The 20,128-nt window shown below is 34.4% G+C and overlaps 4 protein-coding genes and 1 pseudogene across 4 annotated transcripts; all 5 read right to left on the reverse strand.

Annotated features, from left to right (window-relative positions):
• Positions 1 to 1,700: 1,700 nt before the first annotated feature.
• Positions 1,701 to 2,675, reverse strand: LOC148791371 (kunitz trypsin inhibitor 5-like). The gene has a single exon (XM_088888754.1). The coding sequence runs from the start codon at positions 2,609 to 2,611 to the stop codon at positions 1,892 to 1,894; it is 720 nt and encodes a 239-aa protein (XP_088744880.1). The 5' UTR covers positions 2,612 to 2,675; the 3' UTR covers positions 1,701 to 1,891.
• Positions 2,676 to 5,237: 2,562 nt separating this feature from the next.
• On the reverse strand, positions 5,238 to 6,031 carry LOC148791372 (kunitz trypsin inhibitor 5-like; annotated as a pseudogene).
• Positions 6,032 to 8,158: 2,127 nt separating this feature from the next.
• LOC148791373 (kunitz trypsin inhibitor 5-like) lies at positions 8,159 to 9,141 on the reverse strand. The gene has a single exon (XM_088888639.1). It carries the CDS (start codon positions 9,064 to 9,066, stop codon positions 8,347 to 8,349), a length of 720 nt encoding a protein of 239 aa, XP_088744765.1. The 5' UTR covers positions 9,067 to 9,141; the 3' UTR covers positions 8,159 to 8,346.
• A 2,652-nt stretch (positions 9,142 to 11,793) lies between these two features.
• On the reverse strand, positions 11,794 to 15,518 carry LOC104599953 (peroxidase 12-like). The gene is made up of 3 exons (XM_010262708.3): positions 14,716 to 15,518; positions 13,420 to 13,614; positions 11,794 to 12,586 (listed from the first exon to the last, which is right to left on the reverse strand). The coding sequence occupies exons 1-3, from the start codon at positions 15,001 to 15,003 to the stop codon at positions 11,960 to 11,962; spliced, it is 1,110 nt and encodes a 369-aa protein (XP_010261010.1). The 5' UTR covers positions 15,004 to 15,518; the 3' UTR covers positions 11,794 to 11,959.
• A 2,774-nt stretch (positions 15,519 to 18,292) lies between these two features.
• LOC104599952 (peroxidase 12-like) lies at positions 18,293 to 19,895 on the reverse strand. Its single transcript, XM_010262707.3, has 3 exons — positions 19,578 to 19,895; positions 19,189 to 19,383; positions 18,293 to 19,038 (listed from the first exon to the last, which is right to left on the reverse strand). The coding sequence occupies exons 1-3, from the start codon at positions 19,878 to 19,880 to the stop codon at positions 18,418 to 18,420; spliced, it is 1,119 nt and encodes a 372-aa protein (XP_010261009.1). The 5' UTR covers positions 19,881 to 19,895; the 3' UTR covers positions 18,293 to 18,417.
• Positions 19,896 to 20,128: the final 233 nt, after the last annotated feature.

The following is a 20,128-nucleotide window of genomic DNA, read 5'->3' on the forward strand; positions in this document are numbered from 1 at the left end:
TATTGTAAATATATTTATCAAACAAACACAATATATAATTGTTGAAAATATAAAAAATATTAATTTTTGTATATATAAATATATAATAGATATAGATAAAGATTTTAAAACTATTATTAATAAATATTCATTTTTTCTGAAAATTATTTTCTAGAATTATTAATTGACATAAGTGAAGTAATTATTTTATTATTAGTATAATAACAATTTTAATTATTATTATATTTTTTAATATTTAATAAAAATATATGTTTTGAAAATTATTACTTATTTTTTTTGTTATTTGGAAGCTTCAATACCTTTAAATTATTTAATGTATTTTTTTCTTATTTAAAATATGATTTAGTTATTAAATTTCTTGATATTTAAAATCATTAACAGTTATTTATTTATTTATTTAAATATCTTGGTCACTGAAACTTTTAAAATATGAATTATTTAGCTAATCAAATAATCCGTAAAATATAAATAATTAGTATTTATAAAATTAATTGTTGTAAAATTATTAATATATTGGTATTAATTTTGTAAAGTATAAAATGATTATTGTTTCGAATATTATGAAATCTATTATAATTATTTTTATATTTTTAAATTTATGACATGATTTCGTTATTTTAATTATAAAAAATTTATTTATGTTTAATATTTCGTTATTTAAATATTTAAAATATTTAAAATGTTTGTTATTTAAATTTTATTTATTTTAAAGTTGTTACATAATATTAAATATATTGTTATATAATATTTTAGCTACTTTTAACATTTTTACTCAAAATATTTAGTTATTGATATATTTGTTTTTTATTTTTATTATTTAAATAACATTTCAAAAATTTTTTAAATGTTTTAAATATTATTTATTTACTAAATTTAATAATCCATAAAATTATAATTTATATTTTTATTACACAATTTCGTTATGAATTTCATATAAATATAAAATTATTAATAAACCACATATTATTAAATCTATTATAATTATGTTTTGTGTTTTTAATAAATATTTTAAAGTTATTTAAATAGTTTTGTTATAACATTTGAAAAATTCTTATATTTTTTAATTCAAACTTTCTTTATATAGGTATTAATATGAAAGTGGGAGGGAGGATAAATACGGATTAAATATAATATACGAGAGAGTAATGGGTGTGTTTTTTTGGAGAAACAATTTATTAAAACAATGTCTTTTTTTTTACAAGAAAGTAGAGAATAGAATAGAAGGGAATTGGAGTGGGACTCTAGTAAAGGGGATAATGATGCCACATGGCTAGACATTAAAAAAGCAACTCTTTGTTTCTTTATCTATTGGTTATTTGTAAAAATGACATGAAATAGAATAAAATCTAAAATTTAAAAAGAGGAGAAAAAAGACAAATTTCCTTATATAAATTAGGTTTGAATTGTTTAAACTAGACCTCCAATTTGAGGGGGAGGGGGGAGGGGTGGAGAAGATTGAGGTATGAGTCCATTGAAAAATTCACAAATATGAGCTAAACTAGACCCTTAGTTTTGCAACAAGTTTTGGCTACATATAAGGGTAAGACCCATGATTCATACTCATACCACAAAAAAAGCGGTTTGTCCCTCTAGTTAATTATTCAATAAAACCATGTCCCACAGGTTTCTTTTTTTTAGTAGGTCCAAATTAATTTACCAATATTGCATTGCAATGAACAAAATAATAAAATAGAAATAAATAAATAAAAGTCAAAGAAGAGTCTCTCGTTCATTCATTCCTTATTTTTCAAAAATACTTGATCAATTTTTGAAAAGAAAATATCCCAAAAAAAACACAAAAGCAAACAAAATTGTGTGTTGCTATGAATCATAGTGCATTTTAGAGAGGATATAGGCCCTTATTGAATTCATCATTTTCCATGCAATGCACTTAGCTTTGCCTAGCCTTGACAAACACAAATGGGAACTCTCTATGCTTAGACACGGAAAGCCATCTTTTCCCACTCTCTGATGATATGCCCACATTCCCACACACAACCTCACATGACTCGCACACGCTAGGGCAATATGCAATGCGGTACTCTGGGCTATTGTTGCTAATCCGCTCAATCTTGAACCAGTTTCTCACAGTTGAGGAACCAGGGTGTCCCGGTTGTCCGCCAATTGTAACGTACCTTCTCGTGCTTGGCGAAGATGATCCTTGTGATTCTTGAACTTGCCAAACTACAGGCATCTCCGAGAATCTAATGTTCACATCTGTCGACTCAAGGATAGTTTTTGCCCCAAATGATGACGGGATTACCACTTCGAGAAGCATCCTCCCAATGGCTCGCTCTTTGGGGAGTGAGACAATTCTTCCTTCCATTGAAGCTGATGCTGGAGAGAATGATACAGGCGTGCCAAAGTGCATTTCGGAACCATGTTGCCTCACAACTGATGAGCGAGACCTCTCTCTTCTATCGAGTGACACACCACCTCCACCACCTCGGATGGCTGAGACAATGTAGTAGGATTGTCCTGCTTGGATCTCATTGCCTTTTGTATCCAACACCGATTGGTGATGAGACTCATGAGATGATGCTTTGGCATCAGATTGGATAACTGATGATAGCACAATCAAGAGAGATGAAATCAAGAACGTAGTCCCCATAGCCGGAGTGAAGATATTGTTGGGTAACTCACTGGGTTACATAAAGGTTATCTGAGATTTGTTGAGATTGGAGAGAGGAAGAGAGGAACCCTCCCTTTTATAGCGAAGTTGTTTTCTTTTGTTGCAACAATCAGTTGAATTTCGTCCTAAAACAATGGAATTTTCATAGGAGAAAGTGTCAAATGGTACTAAAATCTCAATTATTGAAAGTTTTATTTTAAATAACAAAGCAAAATAAATTTATACATAATCATTGAAAACACATTTATCACAAAAAACAATAAATAATTACTGAAATACCATAATATTAATTTTAGTATATATAATTATACAATAAATATAGATTAAGAGTTTAAAATCATTATTAATAACTATTAATTTTTTTGAAAGTTATTTTCTCGTATTATTATTTGATATGAGTGAAATTAGTTATTTACAATATTATGCAAAATAATTAAATTATTATTAATTTCAATATTATGTTATAAATATTTTTCAACATTTTAGGTTTTCTTTTTTTAATTTATTACATAATTTCTTTATTTTAACTATTTAAAATCTAGTTATGTTAAATATTTTTCTATTTAAAATATTTAGTTATTTAAATACTTAAATAATATGTAAAATATTTAAATTTTAAAATATTAATTATTTATTGAATTTAATTATCCATAAAATCATAATTCATACTATTATTACATAATTTTGTAATATATTAAATTATTATTAATTTCAATATTATGTTATAATTATTTTTTTACTTTGAAGATTTTTTAATTTATTACATAAATTCGTTATTTAACTATTTAAAATCTTGTTATGATAAATACTTAGTTAATTAAATATTTAAATAATCTATAAAATATTTAATTTTTTTGTTATTTGCATTTTATTTATTTAAAGCTATTACATATTATTAAATATTTGAAAAACATTTAAATTGATAATCCAGAAAAACATAATTTAAATTGTTAGTACATAATTTCGTGATATACTTTGTAAAAATATAAAATTATTTTTTTTTGTTTTTAATAAATATTTTAAAGTTATTGTATAATTTTATTATAATATTTAAATAATTCTTAAAATTCTTTTATCCAAACTTTCTTTAGATAGACATAGATAAAAAAGTAGGGGAGAGGATAAATAGGGAGATAATTTTGGAGATAAATAGGAATTAGAGATAACTTAGAAGATAAATAGGAATTAGAGATAATTTTGGAGAAAGTGGGGGAGATAGTTTAGAAGAAGTGATTATTTAGGATATTGGGAAAGTGCATCTTATTGGTTGTTTCAAAAATGACATGGAATAAAAAAATAAAATTCAAAAAAAGAGAAAATTTCTTGACCGCTTTGTTTTAATGTATGTGTGTGTGTGTGTATAGATAGATATATAGATAGGGAATTGACAAATTCCCACTATGAGGCCATTAATTAGTATTTCCTTAATAATTAGGGAGTTGACAAATTCATGTGTCCCTCATCAGCATGTGGGTTCCCATGTAGAATTGTAAATTGTTCAGGGATGACCAAATGATTGGGAAGATATGAGTTTTTTCATCTATTTCTTTAAACATATACATTAATTATTATAGTGGTATTTAAATCGATTTTTTATCAATAACAATTAATTTTGAATTATTAACATTTTAAAGTTAAATTGAGTTTTATGATACTTAGTTATAATTTTAATTTGCTTAAGTTATAGATGAATTGTTAATTAACTTAAAAGTAGTTTTATTAATATATTTATATTAATTAATTATACCTTTAATTTTTGTAAGTTTTAAATTAATTAAGTAGTAAGCTATTTTATTATTTACACTATTTAAATATTTTAATCCAAATTTATATATCAAATCATATGATTATTATTATTATTATTATTCAATTACTAATTTTATTTGATGTTAATTATACTAACCCAACACCGAATGGCATACAACAGCTCTCATAACCATTGAATTAGGGTAAAACATTATCAAGAGGAGAGCATAGTAAAGTGTCTTAGCCAAAATAACCAAAGCACAAGAAAGTGCCAACTTGCCGCATTCCGTTTTAATATATAGATATAGATGTTTTGCATTCATGGGGAGATGTTTCCAATGTACCGCTGGGTTGTCATGCTCTCAGCGTGCGAAAACACCTTTACCTTGTTACAACATATCCTAACTCCATGTCTCCACATATTGATGAACTAATTTTAACAATTTTAAGTTTCAACTTGGATTTAGGCTTTTATTTTTGGGTGGGGGGCGGGGGAGATTGAGGTTTTAGTCCATGAAGAATTCACAAATATGAGCTAAACTAGACCTTGGTTTGTCCCTCTAGTTAATTAATCAATAAAACCATGTCCCACAGGTTTCATCTTTTTAGCGGGTCCAAATTAATCTACCAATATTGCATTGCAATGAACAAAATAATAAAATAGAAATAAATAAATAAAAGTCAAAGAAGAGTCTCTCATTCATTCATTCCTTATTTTTTATAAATACTTGATTAATTTTTGAAAAAAAAATCCCAAAAAAACACAAAAGCAAACAAAATTGTTTGTTGCTATGAATCATAGTGCATTTTAGAGAGGATGTAGCCCCTTATTGAATTCATCATTTTTCATGCCATGCACTTAGTTTTGTTGGGCCTTGACAAACACAAATGGAAACTCTCTATGCTCAGAGACGGAAAGCCATCTTTTCCCACTCTTTGATAATATGCCCACATTCCCACACACAACCTCACATGACTCGCACACGCTAGGGCAATGTGGAATGTGGTACTCTAGGCTATTGTTGCTAATCCGTTCGATCTTGAACCAATTTCTCATAGTTGAGGAACTAAGGTGTCCCGGTTGTCCACCAATTGTAACGTACCTTCTCGTGCTCGACAAAGATGATCCTTTTGATTCTTGAACCTACCAAACAACAGGAATCTCCGAGAATTTGATGTTCACATCTATTGACTCAAGGATAGTTCTTGCCCGAGATGATGATGGGATACCCACTCCGAGAAGCATCCTCCCAATGGCTCGCTATTTGGGGAGTGAGACAATTCTTCCTTCCTTTGAAGCTGATGCTGGAAAGAACGATACAGGCGTGCCAAAGTGCATTTCAGAACCATGTTGCCTCATAACTGATGAGTGAGACCTCTCTCTTCTATCGAGTGACACACCGCCTCCACCAATTGCATATGCAATAAATTCAAGGCATCATATCAACTAACATTTATTTCAAGTTTTGGCATGTTCTCATTTTATTGGGGTTTGCATGTCATATGGTTGAAGGAATTGTTTTGTCCCATTAGGGATGGTAGTTGAACAATGCATTATAGGACCATTTTAATTCGATTCATCTAGATTAAATAATACAACAACGAAAGCTTTTATTTAGGATTAGTACTAGCAGGGATCCATGCGATGAACATGCTTTGTTAAGTGAAATTGAAACAATAGAAACACATAATAGTAGATAATTTTTTTTTATATTTTAAACATTTAGATTATTAAAAAGTGTTTTTTATACACTATTTTTGATAATAATAATAATTTATTTCAGCTAATTATTAGTCTAATCTCTATTAAATAACGATAGTTTATTCTCCAATGATTATTGGGAATTTATAGAAAAAATACATAATTATTGAAAATAAATTTATAATGAATACTAAAAATATTTTAAATTTATCAATAAATAGTGTAATCTCCCATAATACTTTAAATTCTAACAAATATTAATCAATAAATTATAATGAAATTACATAATTACTGAAAATAAATTTATAACAAAAACACAATAAATCCAATGAGTACAATAAATTAAATTTCAAAAAGCTAAATGAGAATAGTTTAATCTCTAATAATTATTGAAAATTTACTGTTAAATAATACAATATATAATTGTTGAAATTATAACAAATATTAATTTTTGTATATGTAAATATATAATAGATATAGATAATGATTTTAAAACTATTATTAATAAATATTCATTTTTATGAAAATTATTTTCTAGAATTATTAATTGACATAAGTGAAATAATTGTTTTATTATTAGTATAATAACATATTTAATTATTATTATATTTTTTTATATTTAACAAAAATATATGTTTTGAAAATTATTACTTATTTTTTTTGTTATTTGGAAGCTTTAATACCTTTAAATTATTTAATATCTTTTTTCAATTTTTAAAATATGATTTAATTATTAAATTTCTTGATATTTAAAATCATTAACAGTTATTTATTTATTTATTTATTTAAATATCTTGGTCATTGAAACTTTTAAAATATGAATTATTTAGCTAATCGAATAATCCGTAAAATATAAATAATTAGTATTGATAAAATTAATTGTTGTAAAATTATTAATATATTGGTATTAATTTTGTAAAGTATAAAATGATTATTATATCGAATATTCTGAAATCTATTATAATTAATTTTATATTGTTAAGTTTATGACATGATTTCGTTATTTTAATTATTTAAAATTTATTTATGTTTAATATTTCGTTATTTAAAATATTTAAAATGTTTGTTATTTAAATTTTATTTATTTTAAAGTTGTTACATAATATTAAATATATTGTTATATAATATTTTAGCTACTTTTAACAATTTTATTCAAAATATTTAGTTATTGATATATTTATTTTTTATTTTTATTATTTAAATAACATTTCAATAATTTTTTAAATGTTTTAAATATTATTTATTTACTAAATTTAATAATCCCTAAAATTATAAATTATATTGTTATTCCACAATTTCGTTATGAATTTCATATAAATATAAAATTATTAATAAACTACATATTATTAAATCTATTATAATTATGTTTTGTGTTTTTAATAAATATTTTAAAGTTATTTACATAGTTTTGTTATAACATTTGAAAAATTCTTATATTTTTTAATTCAAACTTTCTTTATATAGGTATTAATATGAAAGTGGGAGGGAGGATAAATACGGATTAAATATAATATACGAGAGAGTAATGGGTGTGTTTTTTTGGAGAAACAAGTTATTAAAACAATGTCTTTTTTTTACAAGAAAGTAGAGAATAGAATAGAAGGGAATTGGAGTGGGACTCTAGTAAAGGGGATAATGATGCCACATGGCTAGACATTAAAAAAGCAACTCTTTGTTTCTTTATCTATTGGTTATTTGTAAAAATGACATGAAATAGAATAAAATCTAAAATTAAAAAAGAGGAGAAAAAAGGCAAATTTCCTTATATAAATTAGGTTTGATTTGTTTAAACTAGACCTCCAATTTGAGGGGGAGGGGGGAGGGGGGGAGAAGATTGAGGTTTGAGTCCATTGAAGAATTCACAAATATGAGATAAACTAGACCCTTAGTTTTGTAACAAGCCTTGGCTACATATAAGGGAAGACCCATGATTCATACTCATACCACAAAAAAAGCGGTTTGTCCCTCTAGTTAATTATTCAATAAAACCATGTCCCACAGGTTTCTTTTTTTTAGCAGGTCCAAATTAATCTACCAATATTGCATTGCAATGAACAAAATAATAAAATAGAAATAAATAAATAAAAGTCAAAGAAGAGTCTCTCGTTCATTCATTCCTTATTTTTCAAAAATACTTGATCAATTTTTGAAAGGAAAATATCCCAAAAAAACACAAAAGCAAACAAAATTGTGTTGCTATGAATCATAGTGCATTTTAGAGAGAATATAGCCCCTTATTGAATTCATCATTTTCCATGCAATGCACTTAGCTTTGCCTAGCCTTGACAAACACAAATGGGAACTCTCTATGCTTAGACACGGAAAGCCATCTTTTCCCACTCTCTGATGATATGCCCACATTCCCACACACAACCTCACATGACTCACACACGCTAGGGCAGTATGCAATGCGGTACTCTGGGCTATTGTTGCTAATCCGCTCGATCTTGAACCAGTTTCTCACAGTTGAGGAACCAGGGTGTCCCGGTTGTCCACCAATTGTAACGTACCTTCTCGTGCCTGGCGAAGATGATCCTTGTGATTCTTGAACTTTCCAAACTACAGGCATCTCCGTGAATCTGATGTTCACATCTGTCGACTCAAGGATAGTTTTTGTCCCAGATGATGATGGGATTCTCATTTCGAGAAGCATCCTCCCAATGGCTCGCTCTTTGGGGAGTGAGACAATTCTTCCTTCCATTGAAGCTGATGCTGGAGAAAATGATACAGGCGTGCCAAAGTGCATTTCGGAACCGTGTTGCCTTACAACTGATGAGCGAGACCTCTCTCTTCTATCGAGTGACACACCACCTCCACCACCTCGGATGGCTGAGACAATGTAGTAGGGTTGTCCTGCTTGGATCTCATTGCCATCTGTATCCAACACTGATTGGTGATGAGACTCATGAGATGATGCTTTGACATCAGATTGGATAACTAATGATAGCACAATCAAGAGAGATGAAATCAAGAACGTAGTCCCCATAGCCGGAGTGAAGATATTGTTGGGTAACTCACTGAGTTATGTAAATGTTATCTGAGATTTGTTGAGATTGGAGAGAGGAAGAGAGGAACCCTCTCTTTTATAGCTAAGTTGTTTTCTTTTGTTACAACAATCCGTTGAATTCCCTCCTAAAACAATGGAATTTTCATAGGAGAAAGTGTCAAGTGATACTAAAATCTCAATTATATAACACACATGCTTTTAATTTAGCTTTAGTTGAATTTTTCCAATTCTGATATATGAGATATTCATGTGCTACAAAACAAGTGGCATTATCATTTGGTAGGATGTAGTCATTATGAATTCTCTGTAAAAGGGAGGGCAATGAAAAAAAATACTAATATAGCACAAGAGACATGGATGTGTAGATTGAATGATTGATCAACCATCTTGTTGCAAAGAGAGCACTTGTTATACCAATTAAAACAAGACTCATCATTTTCTAGCCCTACTGAACTAGAGATGGACAAGACTGAAAAAATTGATTAATCCTCATTTTCCAAGCTCACATTTGTCGTGATTGTATTTTTTAAACAATCTATACAATCCTCATTAAAATGCAAAAAATATTAGCATATGCAATAAATTTAAGGCATCATATCAATTAACTTTTATTTCAAGTTTTGGCATGTTCTCGTTCTACTGGGGTTTGCATGTGACATGGTTGAAAGAAATTTTTTGTCCCATTAGAGATGGTAGTTGAATAATGCATTATAGGATCCTTTTAATTCGACTCATCCAGATTAAATAATACAATAACGAAAGTTTTTGTTTAGGATTAGTACTAGTAGGGACCCATGCAATGAATGTGCTTTGTTAAGCGAAAGTGAAACAAGAGAAACACATAAGAGTAGATAATATTTTTATATTTTAAATTTGTAGATAATTAAAAATTATGTTTTATATACTATTTTTAATAATTTTTATTATTCAATATAATAATAATTAATTTTAGCTAAATTAATAGTCTAATCTCTACTATAATTGTGTTTTGTGTTTTTAATAAAATGATTAATTTTTTATAAGCTCTACTAAAATAAACCAATTTGTAAGACAAGTGCCATGGATGCGTAGATTGATAAACAAATTTATTAATTGCAAAGAGAGCACTTGCTATCCCCGTTAAAATAAGACTCTTCATTATGTCTCCCTATAGAACTAGAGATGGAAAAGACTGAGAAGTGATTAGTCCGCATTTTCTAAGCTCACATTAAATTTATTACATAACTTTGTTATTTTAAATATTTAAAATTTATTTATGTTAAATATTTCATTATTTAAAATATTTAGTTATTTAAATATCTAGAATATTTAATATTTTTGTTATTTAATTTTTATTTGTTTTAAATTGTTACATAATATTAAATATTTTTTTATATAATCATTTAGATATTTTTAACATTTTGTTGTTTGAAATATTTATTTATTGGAATATGTAATTTTTTAAATTTATATTATTTAGAAAACATTCAGATATTTTTTTAAAGGTAAAAAATGTTATTTATTCATTAAATTTAATAATCCATCAAATTATAATATATATTGTTATTACACAATTTTGTTATTAACTTTGTAAAAATATTAAATTATTAATGATATGAAAATAATGCATTTTTTATGGGAAAGTGATGGAGAGAATAGAGGGGGATTGGAGTGGGAATCTAGTAAAGGAGATAGTGATGCCACATGGCTAGACTATAAAAAAACAACTCTCTCTCTTTATCTATTGGTTCATTGGTTGTTTGTAAAAATGACATAAAATAATATATATATATATATATATATATATATATACTAAAATAATCCATCTCTTCGATTTATACCTAACCGGTTCTTTACTTGTTATGGTTCTCTCTGTAGGTGTGAAAGCATCAAAAGGATTAATAGGTTGGCCTGTAATGGTGTCAGATTGAGATCCAAATAGCATATGCTAATCCTTGACATTTCCTTTGATTCCATTCCAATAAATGAGACATACACCAGATACAGTCCAATGTGAGTCCATTACAAATGGATCTGGTCTAATCCAGTTCAATAAATATTTTGGACCAGTCCAAAAACTGTCTAATCTGTTCAAATTCCCTGTTAATTTAGATTGGTTCTAACTCAAACTTAGTCTATTGACACCTAGATTCTTTCCTTGGATCAGATATTGGCTCAATCCAATATAAATTCATTATATATGAATCAAGTCCAATCCAATATATCATATTGGTCTGTTCAGCCTGTCTAAATTAAATGTCTTGTTAATCCATCCATCCAACCCAAAACCGGTCCACTGACACCCCTACATGCGAGGGCTTGCAGAGCGTCACTACTGGCATTTCGAGTTGGGCCCCACACGGGAGCACCAGAAGTTGTATTCGGTGAAAATCTGTTCTGGACATCAGAAACACGGCCCGTCCAGGTGGGTTATCTGGAACATGGGTTGGTGGTTGAATCACCGCACCTCACTTCCATCCCAACACAAAATCCCTCCCAAATGGGCTCTTAACACAAGAATTAGACGTAATGGACTTGGGCTTTGTTTGGACTGTAACTGGGTTGGGCTCCAATATGCTATGAAATGGTTTGATCCAGTACACTGTACACGATTGAAAGGGGTTTTCCTCAACACGGATGCACTAACAGAAAGTCAGAAACACATGAAACCAGGTCTCAGAAATCTTTTCACCCAAACGAAAAGAACTTAACTGACCAAAATCAATATAGAAGCTGTGAAATATAACGGTTTTTTTTTTAATTATTCAACACATACAAGATAAAACTAGATCAGTCAAGACCAATACAGATAAACTACACACAACAACTTCCATGTCTCCTCCCACGAATTCATCAGTTTATATATAATACAATATGAAGCACCGATCGATCCTCATAGCTCTGCGCTATGGTAATCTTCTTCTACCACATCCTCGATCAGGGATGAAAATTTGGTGTTATCAGAGTTGCGCACCGAGCAATTCGCACGAATCTCTCCTTGCGTCCCTGTCAACACGCTCAGCTGCCCCATCTTAGTCATGGCGTTCACGAACTTCTCAAAGAACAGGCTCTGGTCCTCTGCGAAGCTGGTGACGATGGGCCGAGTCCTGGAGTCGGTGTACAAGTCCTGGTCCGACGTGAACAGCCCTTGCCGGTTTATGAGATCGACGTAGTACTTGTTGTCGAACAGGTTCGGAGTTCGAATGTCCAGTTCAGTTGTGTTCACGGTCTCGTTGGTGGGACAAATGCCCTTCAGGCGGTCGGCGAAGGTCTCATCCATGGTGGGATCTTGGGTAGGGTACAGGCGAGGGGTGAACGATGAGCAGTGGCCGATACCGATGGTGTGGCCGCCGGAGAGTGCGACGACGTCGGTGGCGTCGAGGTTCTTGGTGGCTAGGTTTTCTAGAAGGAAGCTGGCATTGCTGGAGGGAGGTGGAAGGTTATTCAGTGTTGCATTGGTTGTGGCAAAATTGAGTCCGTCACGCCTACCCAAGGGTACTTTGTAATCGGGGCCCCCAGACTGCGATCATTAAAAAAAAATCTATTAGACAAGGGCATTACGGTAATTTCAATATAAGTGAATGGCCGTGGGTCGTGATCAGAGCCGTTGGTGTGATTTCATATGTCACTGACTTAGGTCATCAAGAGTAGGTGTGCAAGTAAGGTCGGTTGGTCTCCAACCCTAAGGCTTAAGTCTGAATTGAGTTCGAGATCAAGTCTGATTTTTCTAATCTAAGCCAGTTCACATTTTACATTGTAATTTGATGCATTTAGGTTCAGTTTGAGCTTGAGCTAGATTTGGTTGGTCATTGAACTTATGTAGAGGTGTAAATCAGGCTGTGTGCTGCCTGTGGTCCAGTACGATGGTTTATGGGCTGTGTTAGGCCCAGTACGATCATGCGGGTCATGCTGGGCTTAGGGTTTTAGGTCTATGGGCCGACATGACATAATCATGCATGGGCCGTACTGGGCCTGGGGTTCTAGGTGCATGGGCTAGCCCAATCCACGACAGAACATGACATGACACGCATGGGCCTGGGCTGTGGGCCATACTAGGCCAACCCTCAAACTTTTGACTGGGAAGGGCAACACAGCCCGTAATAGCCTGTGGGCCAGTATGGCACAGCCCACACTTTGCATGAATTTGACTATGGGTCGTGTCATGCTAACCCGGCCCGTCCCACTTTACACCTCTATATGTATGGATTACCTAGGACTAAGCCCAAACCCAGCCCGAGGACAAAAAAATGTACCAATCCATATAAAATTTTAGGCTGAATTAATACGGGCTTGGGTTGAGGGTACCCATTACCCAAATTGCACCCCTAAGAGAGAGAGAGAGAGGGTAGTTACCAGGTAAACGGAATCACGGGCAGCAAGAGCGGTGATATCGGCACAGGAGACGATGTGACCACACTCCTTGTGAACGAGCTCACGGAGTTCGTTGATGATCTGAAATGCCCGGGCCCGCAGGCTCAAGTTGGGTGGGGCCTGCTGTTCGCTCGGACCACTGGCTGAACCGTCCAGCAACACCGAACCATCACATCCCTACACGTGTAAATTTCCAAGGATTAGCACCTGAGGTTATGTTTGATTTGAAAGAAAAGGTAAGGAAAAGAAGGAAAACATAGAGAAACCTAAGGTTTGTAAAGATTTCTCTATCTTTCCCTTCCTTTCCCAATATTTTCCTTCAAACCAAACATAACCTAACAGTCAAAATATAAAAGGTGGAAGTTAATAAGTCCTCTAGCTGATTCTGACAGAACAACAACTGGTCACAAGAATCCTGGGAACTGTGAATCTCTTCCTGATGTTCTCAATGCACGACCGGCTGTTATGATCGGTCGTTGAGACCTTATCCGAATTCGTTTCAGAGGGATTTGGATTCAATCCCACATTTACGGAAATTGGGCTTATCACATAAGACACTACAATTGTACATTGAGAATCTCTCTCTTATGAATGATAATATATAAACTCGGAAGATCCGATCTCATCACAACCATATGGGAAGGGATTTTTATTTCAAATAGTGACATGTTGGCTTCACTGGAGTGTGGTTGAATTGTTTTGCAAGTGGTTATAGATAATGCTTTTTCGATAATATTGAGAGGTCGTAAATAATGTTTTTTTTTGATAATATTAGGCGTTAGGGACAGGAAAAGGAAAAAAAAAAACAGAATATAAGCTCAATGGATAAATTTTGATAGAGAGACAGCACGGTTGATTTAATTTGATATAGGCACATCACGTGTAATTTTATATACCCGTTTTTTGATAGAGATAAGACGGGTCACTAGATGATCATCCTTCCCCTATATACCTCCTCTCTTTTTCCTCTTTATTCTCCCCATTTTTTCTTCCAAATCTCTGAATAGAGCTTGGAATTCATCTTCTTTCTTCTTCTTCTTATTGTCATTATCATTGTGAATAGAGACAAAATTGAAAAAAGTGGCCAATTTTAATTGCAATTTGATTAAGTTAAATAGCAACAATGAAAATCTAATTCCGATTCCTGAAGTAAATTAATAGGCATTGAGAATAGATGATTCCAATTCTAATTCCAATCCCTCCCCGGTTCTCTCTCAAAAAATAAAATAAACAAAAAACAAAAGAAAGAAAGGCCTAAGGCGCATGTTAGAAACTAACCTGAACAAAACAGTCATGGAAGTGAAGACGAAGCAAGCCTGCAGCCTGTCCAATATCATCCTCAAAGATATTCTTGAGATGGTTTCTGATGACGGTTTCCAAGTTGGGACAGCTCGATTTATAGAAACTCCACGAGAGTCCCTTCACCAAGGGAACCGTTGGATGTACTTTTTCATGCCCATAACCATAATTATGCGCCTGAGACGCCCAACAATAAGAACCCAGCAAGAGAGACGAGATCAGGATCGCCGAGACCAAAAAAGAATGCAGAGAAGCTGCTGCAGCCATGGTTGCTTTGATGTTTTGAGAGAGAGAGAGATAGAGTTTGTCCAACAAGGAATGAAGGAAGAGACAGCCGTATTTATAGGCAGCAGACTGTACTCTGTACCTTTGAATTAAATTTCTTGGCAGCTGGGGCTAGCGTGCACCGGAAGGATACCGATGTATTTGATATTTTTGCATCTTTCAGAATTCAGACTTTAGTTCAAAGTCGTCCGTCACTGTGTCGGTGAAGGGTGATTTTTCTATTAGCATAGTTTGTGAACTGTGAAGTGTGAATATTAACCATCAAGAATTCCATTGGTAATGTGGTCGTCACCCGTCACACGCTCCCGTAGAGTTAGACGTTTCTGCAGTTGGTGGAGTTTTATATTTTCAACCTGCTGAACCTTTGGAGCGGTTACGACGTGGGAGGGTGGAGCCTTGGGCGTTGGATTCCTTTTACCGAGTCAAAACTCTAAAGGCTGAGAAACGATGGGAGAGAGATGAGGATCCCTACCTTTCCCTTCCTTTTCCTTCCTTATCCTTTAAATCAAACCTAGCATATGAGGATAGCCATTTTACCACCACAATCGCCATAGGTATTTCGATTTTATGATTTTTATCATACCAAAATGCTATTTTGTTGAATTCATCAAATACAACAGTTTTATATCATAAAAGTTAAAACCCTATTTAGGGGAGTGTTTCCACTTTGCATGGGCCGGGATTTTTCCAATTCGGCTTCGCTCATTCCAGCAGGAATATTTTCGTACTTATATACTTATTCATGAGGAGATATGTTTAATGCAAGGTTGGGAAAAGGTTGTTAGAACGGTGTGGGTATAGTTTTGCCCTATGAAAGCCGATCTCATCCAACCGTACATTAAGAACATTGATCAAATCCCATGTTTTTACATTAAGGGATTCAGGCTATTCCATGTGTATCCTATATGTGGTGTCTAAATAATAACAACAATAATAATAACAATTGATGTCGTGCAATCTGGAAGCTCCCTTGTGTCTGATGACTCGGATTCTAATGTGGATGTTTACTTACCTGGGCCAAGTTATGTTAGGCCAAGCTGATGGGTAGCCGAGCTGATGTATGCTGCAAGAAGAAGAGAATTAGAATGTCCGGGTGTCCTTTTCCCGAGGAGGGCATTTCAATGCTTAAATCAGAAAATGTTTGAGAATTCTACAAGAGCTTGAGAATGTTTACTTGCGCGTACCTTTTCAGGTAGAAGTGAGTGCCTTTTATAGGCACAAAGGGGTTAGAGCCCTCTTGTAATAGGCCTAAGCTCTTTGCGGAGCCGTTTCCGCTTTGTGAGGTAGGATAATGTGTCGGTTGTGAGATCTCCATGCGGGTTATTACCTATCCGAGTAATTCCGAGGCGTGCGACACGATAAGCTGTTTTAACGATTGAGGTATTGACGCTCTTGGTAGTGTACTGTTTTTGACGGTTAGCGAGCTCTCCCTTGTAGGTCGTCTTAGATCCCCACAGCTTGACCGGCTCCTACGACAGATCGCCGTAATCTTACGGGGTCTAATAGTTCGGCCTTACTGAGGTGGAGGTCGGCCTAAACGAGGTGCTCCAAGCTAACTTACCCAACTATTGTAAATATGCAAAATGCTCCATTCTCATGGTTTCCAATGCTTAAATAAAAAAACTTAGTGATATGTTCTTTTTAATACATAAGTAGTGGAGTATGTTTTGGATATGCCAAGGGGTAGTCTAAAACAAATCGGATATATGGCATCACTCTTGAGTCATAATCAATAAATAATTATCATATGAACAGAAAAAGAAAAAATACAATTTGAATAAGAAGTTGATTCGGCAATCCGTGGAACAACGATGCATTTAGAATGAGAATGAATCAATGAGATACCGGAGTGTTCAGAGTTCAGACCAACCATTGAATGGGTCATTCTCTCAGGTCTCACCAAACCAAAGAGATGGACTCCACGAATTTGGAATTTGGATGGAATTAATTGCTGGATTAGCATGTTTATTGTGAAGCATTTCTTGGCCTAGGCCCTAGCTAAAAATAATATATTTATTATCCTTTAAGTGGGTAATTCCGTAATTTACTTATTTATTTGTTTTTGGACAAAACAACCTTTGGGGAACTTGGGGTGAAGGCTGTTTCCATTTTGTACTGATTTCCTTCTCACGTTGACTGTTGCATGCACGATGGGAAGAAAGGGGGAGTTAGAGATGCCAATGGATCGGTTTTGGATTGGACCGTACCAAATCAAAATCAATTTGAACGAACCAATAAGACATTGAATTGGATCAATGGCCCAAAGTATTTATTGAATTGGATTGGATCTGATTCATCTGTAATAGATTTATATGGAATTGGCTTATGTCAAACCAATGTCTTATAGGTGTCAATGGACTAGGTTTGAATTGGAATCAATCAAAATTAAAACCAATTTGAACATATTAGACAATTCATACATTGAATCAAATCGGTCCAAAATGGTCCAAAGTATTCACCGGATTGGATTGGACCTAATCCAAATCCGATACAATTGACACTTGGATAAATTTTAAAATTGTCCGTCACTATTGGATTTGGATTGGATCAGATCAAATCTAATCTATTGACATGTTGACAAGCCTCAACTAGGTTCATATGGTGGAAATTGGAAAAGGATGATTTAATATGTTAAGCAATCTCATCTAAGAGTCTAGACGCAATTTTGTTATCCGTTAGGGGCCTCTTCGCTTCTCAATGGCAGAGTGTCTGTCTTCTCTAGAGCTTGAAGTGTTAGAAATTGGTTGAGGACATCTTGAACCAACATCTAACCTATATTTTGCGTGAATTAATTAATGGCCTGGTTCAAAATGTCAAATGGGCTTGGGACTTCTCTAGAGCTTGAAGTTGCATCTCGGGTTGCCGGAAATATCATTTTATACTGGTTTGGGCTTGGGACTTCAGGCCTGGCCCATTCAAATTTGACGAAAGCCCAATACGATCCCGCCCAAGTTGCATACTTAATTGGCAATATGCAGTATTAGAAGCGGATTGGTATCCAATTCACAACACTTCTCCACTTGCCATTATTAAAGGCAAAGGGAAAACCGAGAACCACCCCGAAATGGGTTGAATATTTCCCTTTCCCTAAGACAAGTAGATGAGTCTAGGGCTCTAGGTGGGCTGATCATTGTCCAGAACTCACTCGTCAATCCAGTGGAGCCCAAGCTCATTAACTCGGGACATGTAATTTGCTCCAATTATAGAACTCGCTAGAAAAGCCATACCAACTCCGAAGTGGGTCTCTTCCAAGCCATACCAACTCCTCTCAGCCATGTTAATTTCCTTTTATTGCTCTATTCATTAAAACTTGAGCCATAACCTACAGACTACAAGCGAAACATGTAGCATCAGTACGTCAACCTCGCGGGATCAACACACAAAAAACAAAGAAGCTCAGAACGCTGCGCTCCTCCCGCCTTGTTCCTCGTCGGTGATAGATGATAGATATGTGCTAGCGGAGTTGCGAGCCGAACAATTGGCACGGATCTCTCCTTGGGTCCCAGTCAACACAATCAGTTGACCCATTTTAAGCATCGCGTACACAAATTTCTCGAAGAACAGGGTCTGGTTCAGTGCAAAGCTAGTAACGATCGGTCGAGTCCTCGAGTCGGTGTACAAATCCTGGTCGGAGGTGAACAGCCCCTGCTGGTTCATGAGATCCACGTAGTACTTGTTGTCGAACACATTCGGACTTCGGATGTCCAAATCGGTCGTGTTGTCGGTCGTGGCCGTGGGACAAGTGAGCTTGAGTTGATTGGCGAAGAACTTGTTCATGGTGGAGTCTTGGCTGGGATACAAGCGATCGGTGAACGATGTGCAGTGGCCAATACCGATGGTGTGGCCGCCGGAGAGCGCGACGACGTCGGTGGCGTTGAGGTTCTTGGTGGCCAATGACGTTAGAATGACGCTGGTATTGCTACTGGGAGCTGGAAGGTTAGCCAGCGTTTCGTTCCTTGTAGCGAAGCCGAGCCCGTCGCGCCTGCCTAATGGAACTTTGTAATCTGGACCCCCAGACTGCAAATAGAGAACAAGTTAGTTTAGCATGGCTGAGAGGAGAGAGAGTGAGAGGGGGGGGGGGGGGGGGGGTGCAAGGTATCGGGAAGAATAGAGGAAAAAGATGAGCCAGTCAGCCAGAGAGATGAGAGGGGCTTTGCTTTGCTGTACCAGGAAAACAGCGTCACGGGCAGCAATAGCGGTGATGTCGGCACAGGAGACGATGCGTCCGCACTTCTCGTGGACCAGGGTGCGGAGCTTGTTGATGATCTCAAAAGCCTCGGCGCGTAGACTTAAGTTGGGTGGTGCGTCCTTCTCGCTCGGGCCACTGGCTGAACCGTCGAGCAACACCGAACCATCGCATCCCTGTAAGATAGTAAAGTTAATTAATCAGCCATTAGAGCGAGAAGAAGAAAAATTATAGTAATTTCTCCATCTGGGTTCTTCTCTGTAAACAATTAAAGCTTCATCTGCGCTAACATGCGCAGATGAAGAAGAAGAGCGACTGAATAGATGGAAATTCGGTATTAATGGCGATTTGTTCGCAGTTGGCATGTTACCTGAACAAAGCAGTCATGGAAGTGAAGACGGAGCAAGCCTGCAGCTTGGCCAATGTCCTTCTTGAAGACCTTCTTGAGCTCGCTTCTGATAATGCTTTCCAGCTTGGGGCAGCTCGATTTGTAGAAAGTCCAAGAGAGTCCCTTCACCAAGGGCGGAGTCTCCTGTGCTTCAGAGACTAAGCTATAAGAACCCAACAAGAGAGACGAGATCAACAGCAAGGAGACGAAGCAAGAGGATGAACAGATGGCCATGGCTGCTGCTCTGGCTGAGAGTGTGCCAGACACAGAAGAGTGAGAGCTCATTTATAGGCAAACAGACAGAAACGCCTCTGAACTAAAATAACTGGATTTATTATCTGGACGGTGAAGACCGTTGGCGTAAAAGAGCATAGAGATCTGTGCTGCATATGACGAGCAAAAGTAGCCACGTGGCGAATTAACATTTCCCATTCATTGTATCTTGCTCAACTTTTGATTTTCAAAGTGAAAAATCTCGTTCATCACTCGTCAACACCTACCAAAAAAGCAATTTCTCGTGTCGTTGGTATTAT

Source organism: Nelumbo nucifera, chromosome 5 (assembly GCF_055504915.1).
Source record: "Nelumbo nucifera cultivar China Antique chromosome 5, China Antique-T2T, whole genome shotgun sequence".
Taxonomy (NCBI): Eukaryota; Viridiplantae; Streptophyta; class Magnoliopsida; order Proteales; family Nelumbonaceae; genus Nelumbo; species Nelumbo nucifera.

Bases quoted from the DNA above. Each gene is read 5' to 3' on its own strand.
- LOC148791371 (XM_088888754.1), bottom strand. From the start codon at position 2,611: ATGGGGACTACGTTCTTGATTTCATCTCTCTTGATTGTGCTATCATCA.
- LOC148791373 (XM_088888639.1), bottom strand. From the start codon at position 9,066: ATGGGGACTACGTTCTTGATTTCATCTCTCTTGATTGTGCTATCATTA.
- LOC104599953 (XM_010262708.3), bottom strand. From the start codon at position 15,003: ATGGCTGCAGCAGCTTCTCTGCATTCTTTTTTGGTCTCGGCGATCCTG. The intron at 13,615-14,715 runs GTTAGTTTCTAA...TTACACGTGTAG, and splicing joins TCCATGACTGTTTTGTTCAG to GGATGTGATGGTTCGGTGTT. The intron at 12,587-13,419 runs GTAACTACCCTC...TAATGATCGCAG, and splicing joins CCCGTGATTCCGTTTACCTG to TCTGGGGGCCCCGATTACAA.
- LOC104599952 (XM_010262707.3), bottom strand. From the start codon at position 19,880: ATGAGCTCTCACTCTTCTGTGTCTGGCACACTCTCAGCCAGAGCAGCA. The intron at 19,384-19,577 runs GTAACATGCCAA...ACTATCTTACAG, and splicing joins TCCATGACTGCTTTGTTCAG to GGATGCGATGGTTCGGTGTT. The intron at 19,039-19,188 runs GTACAGCAAAGC...CTCTATTTGCAG, and splicing joins CCCGTGACGCTGTTTTCCTG to TCTGGGGGTCCAGATTACAA.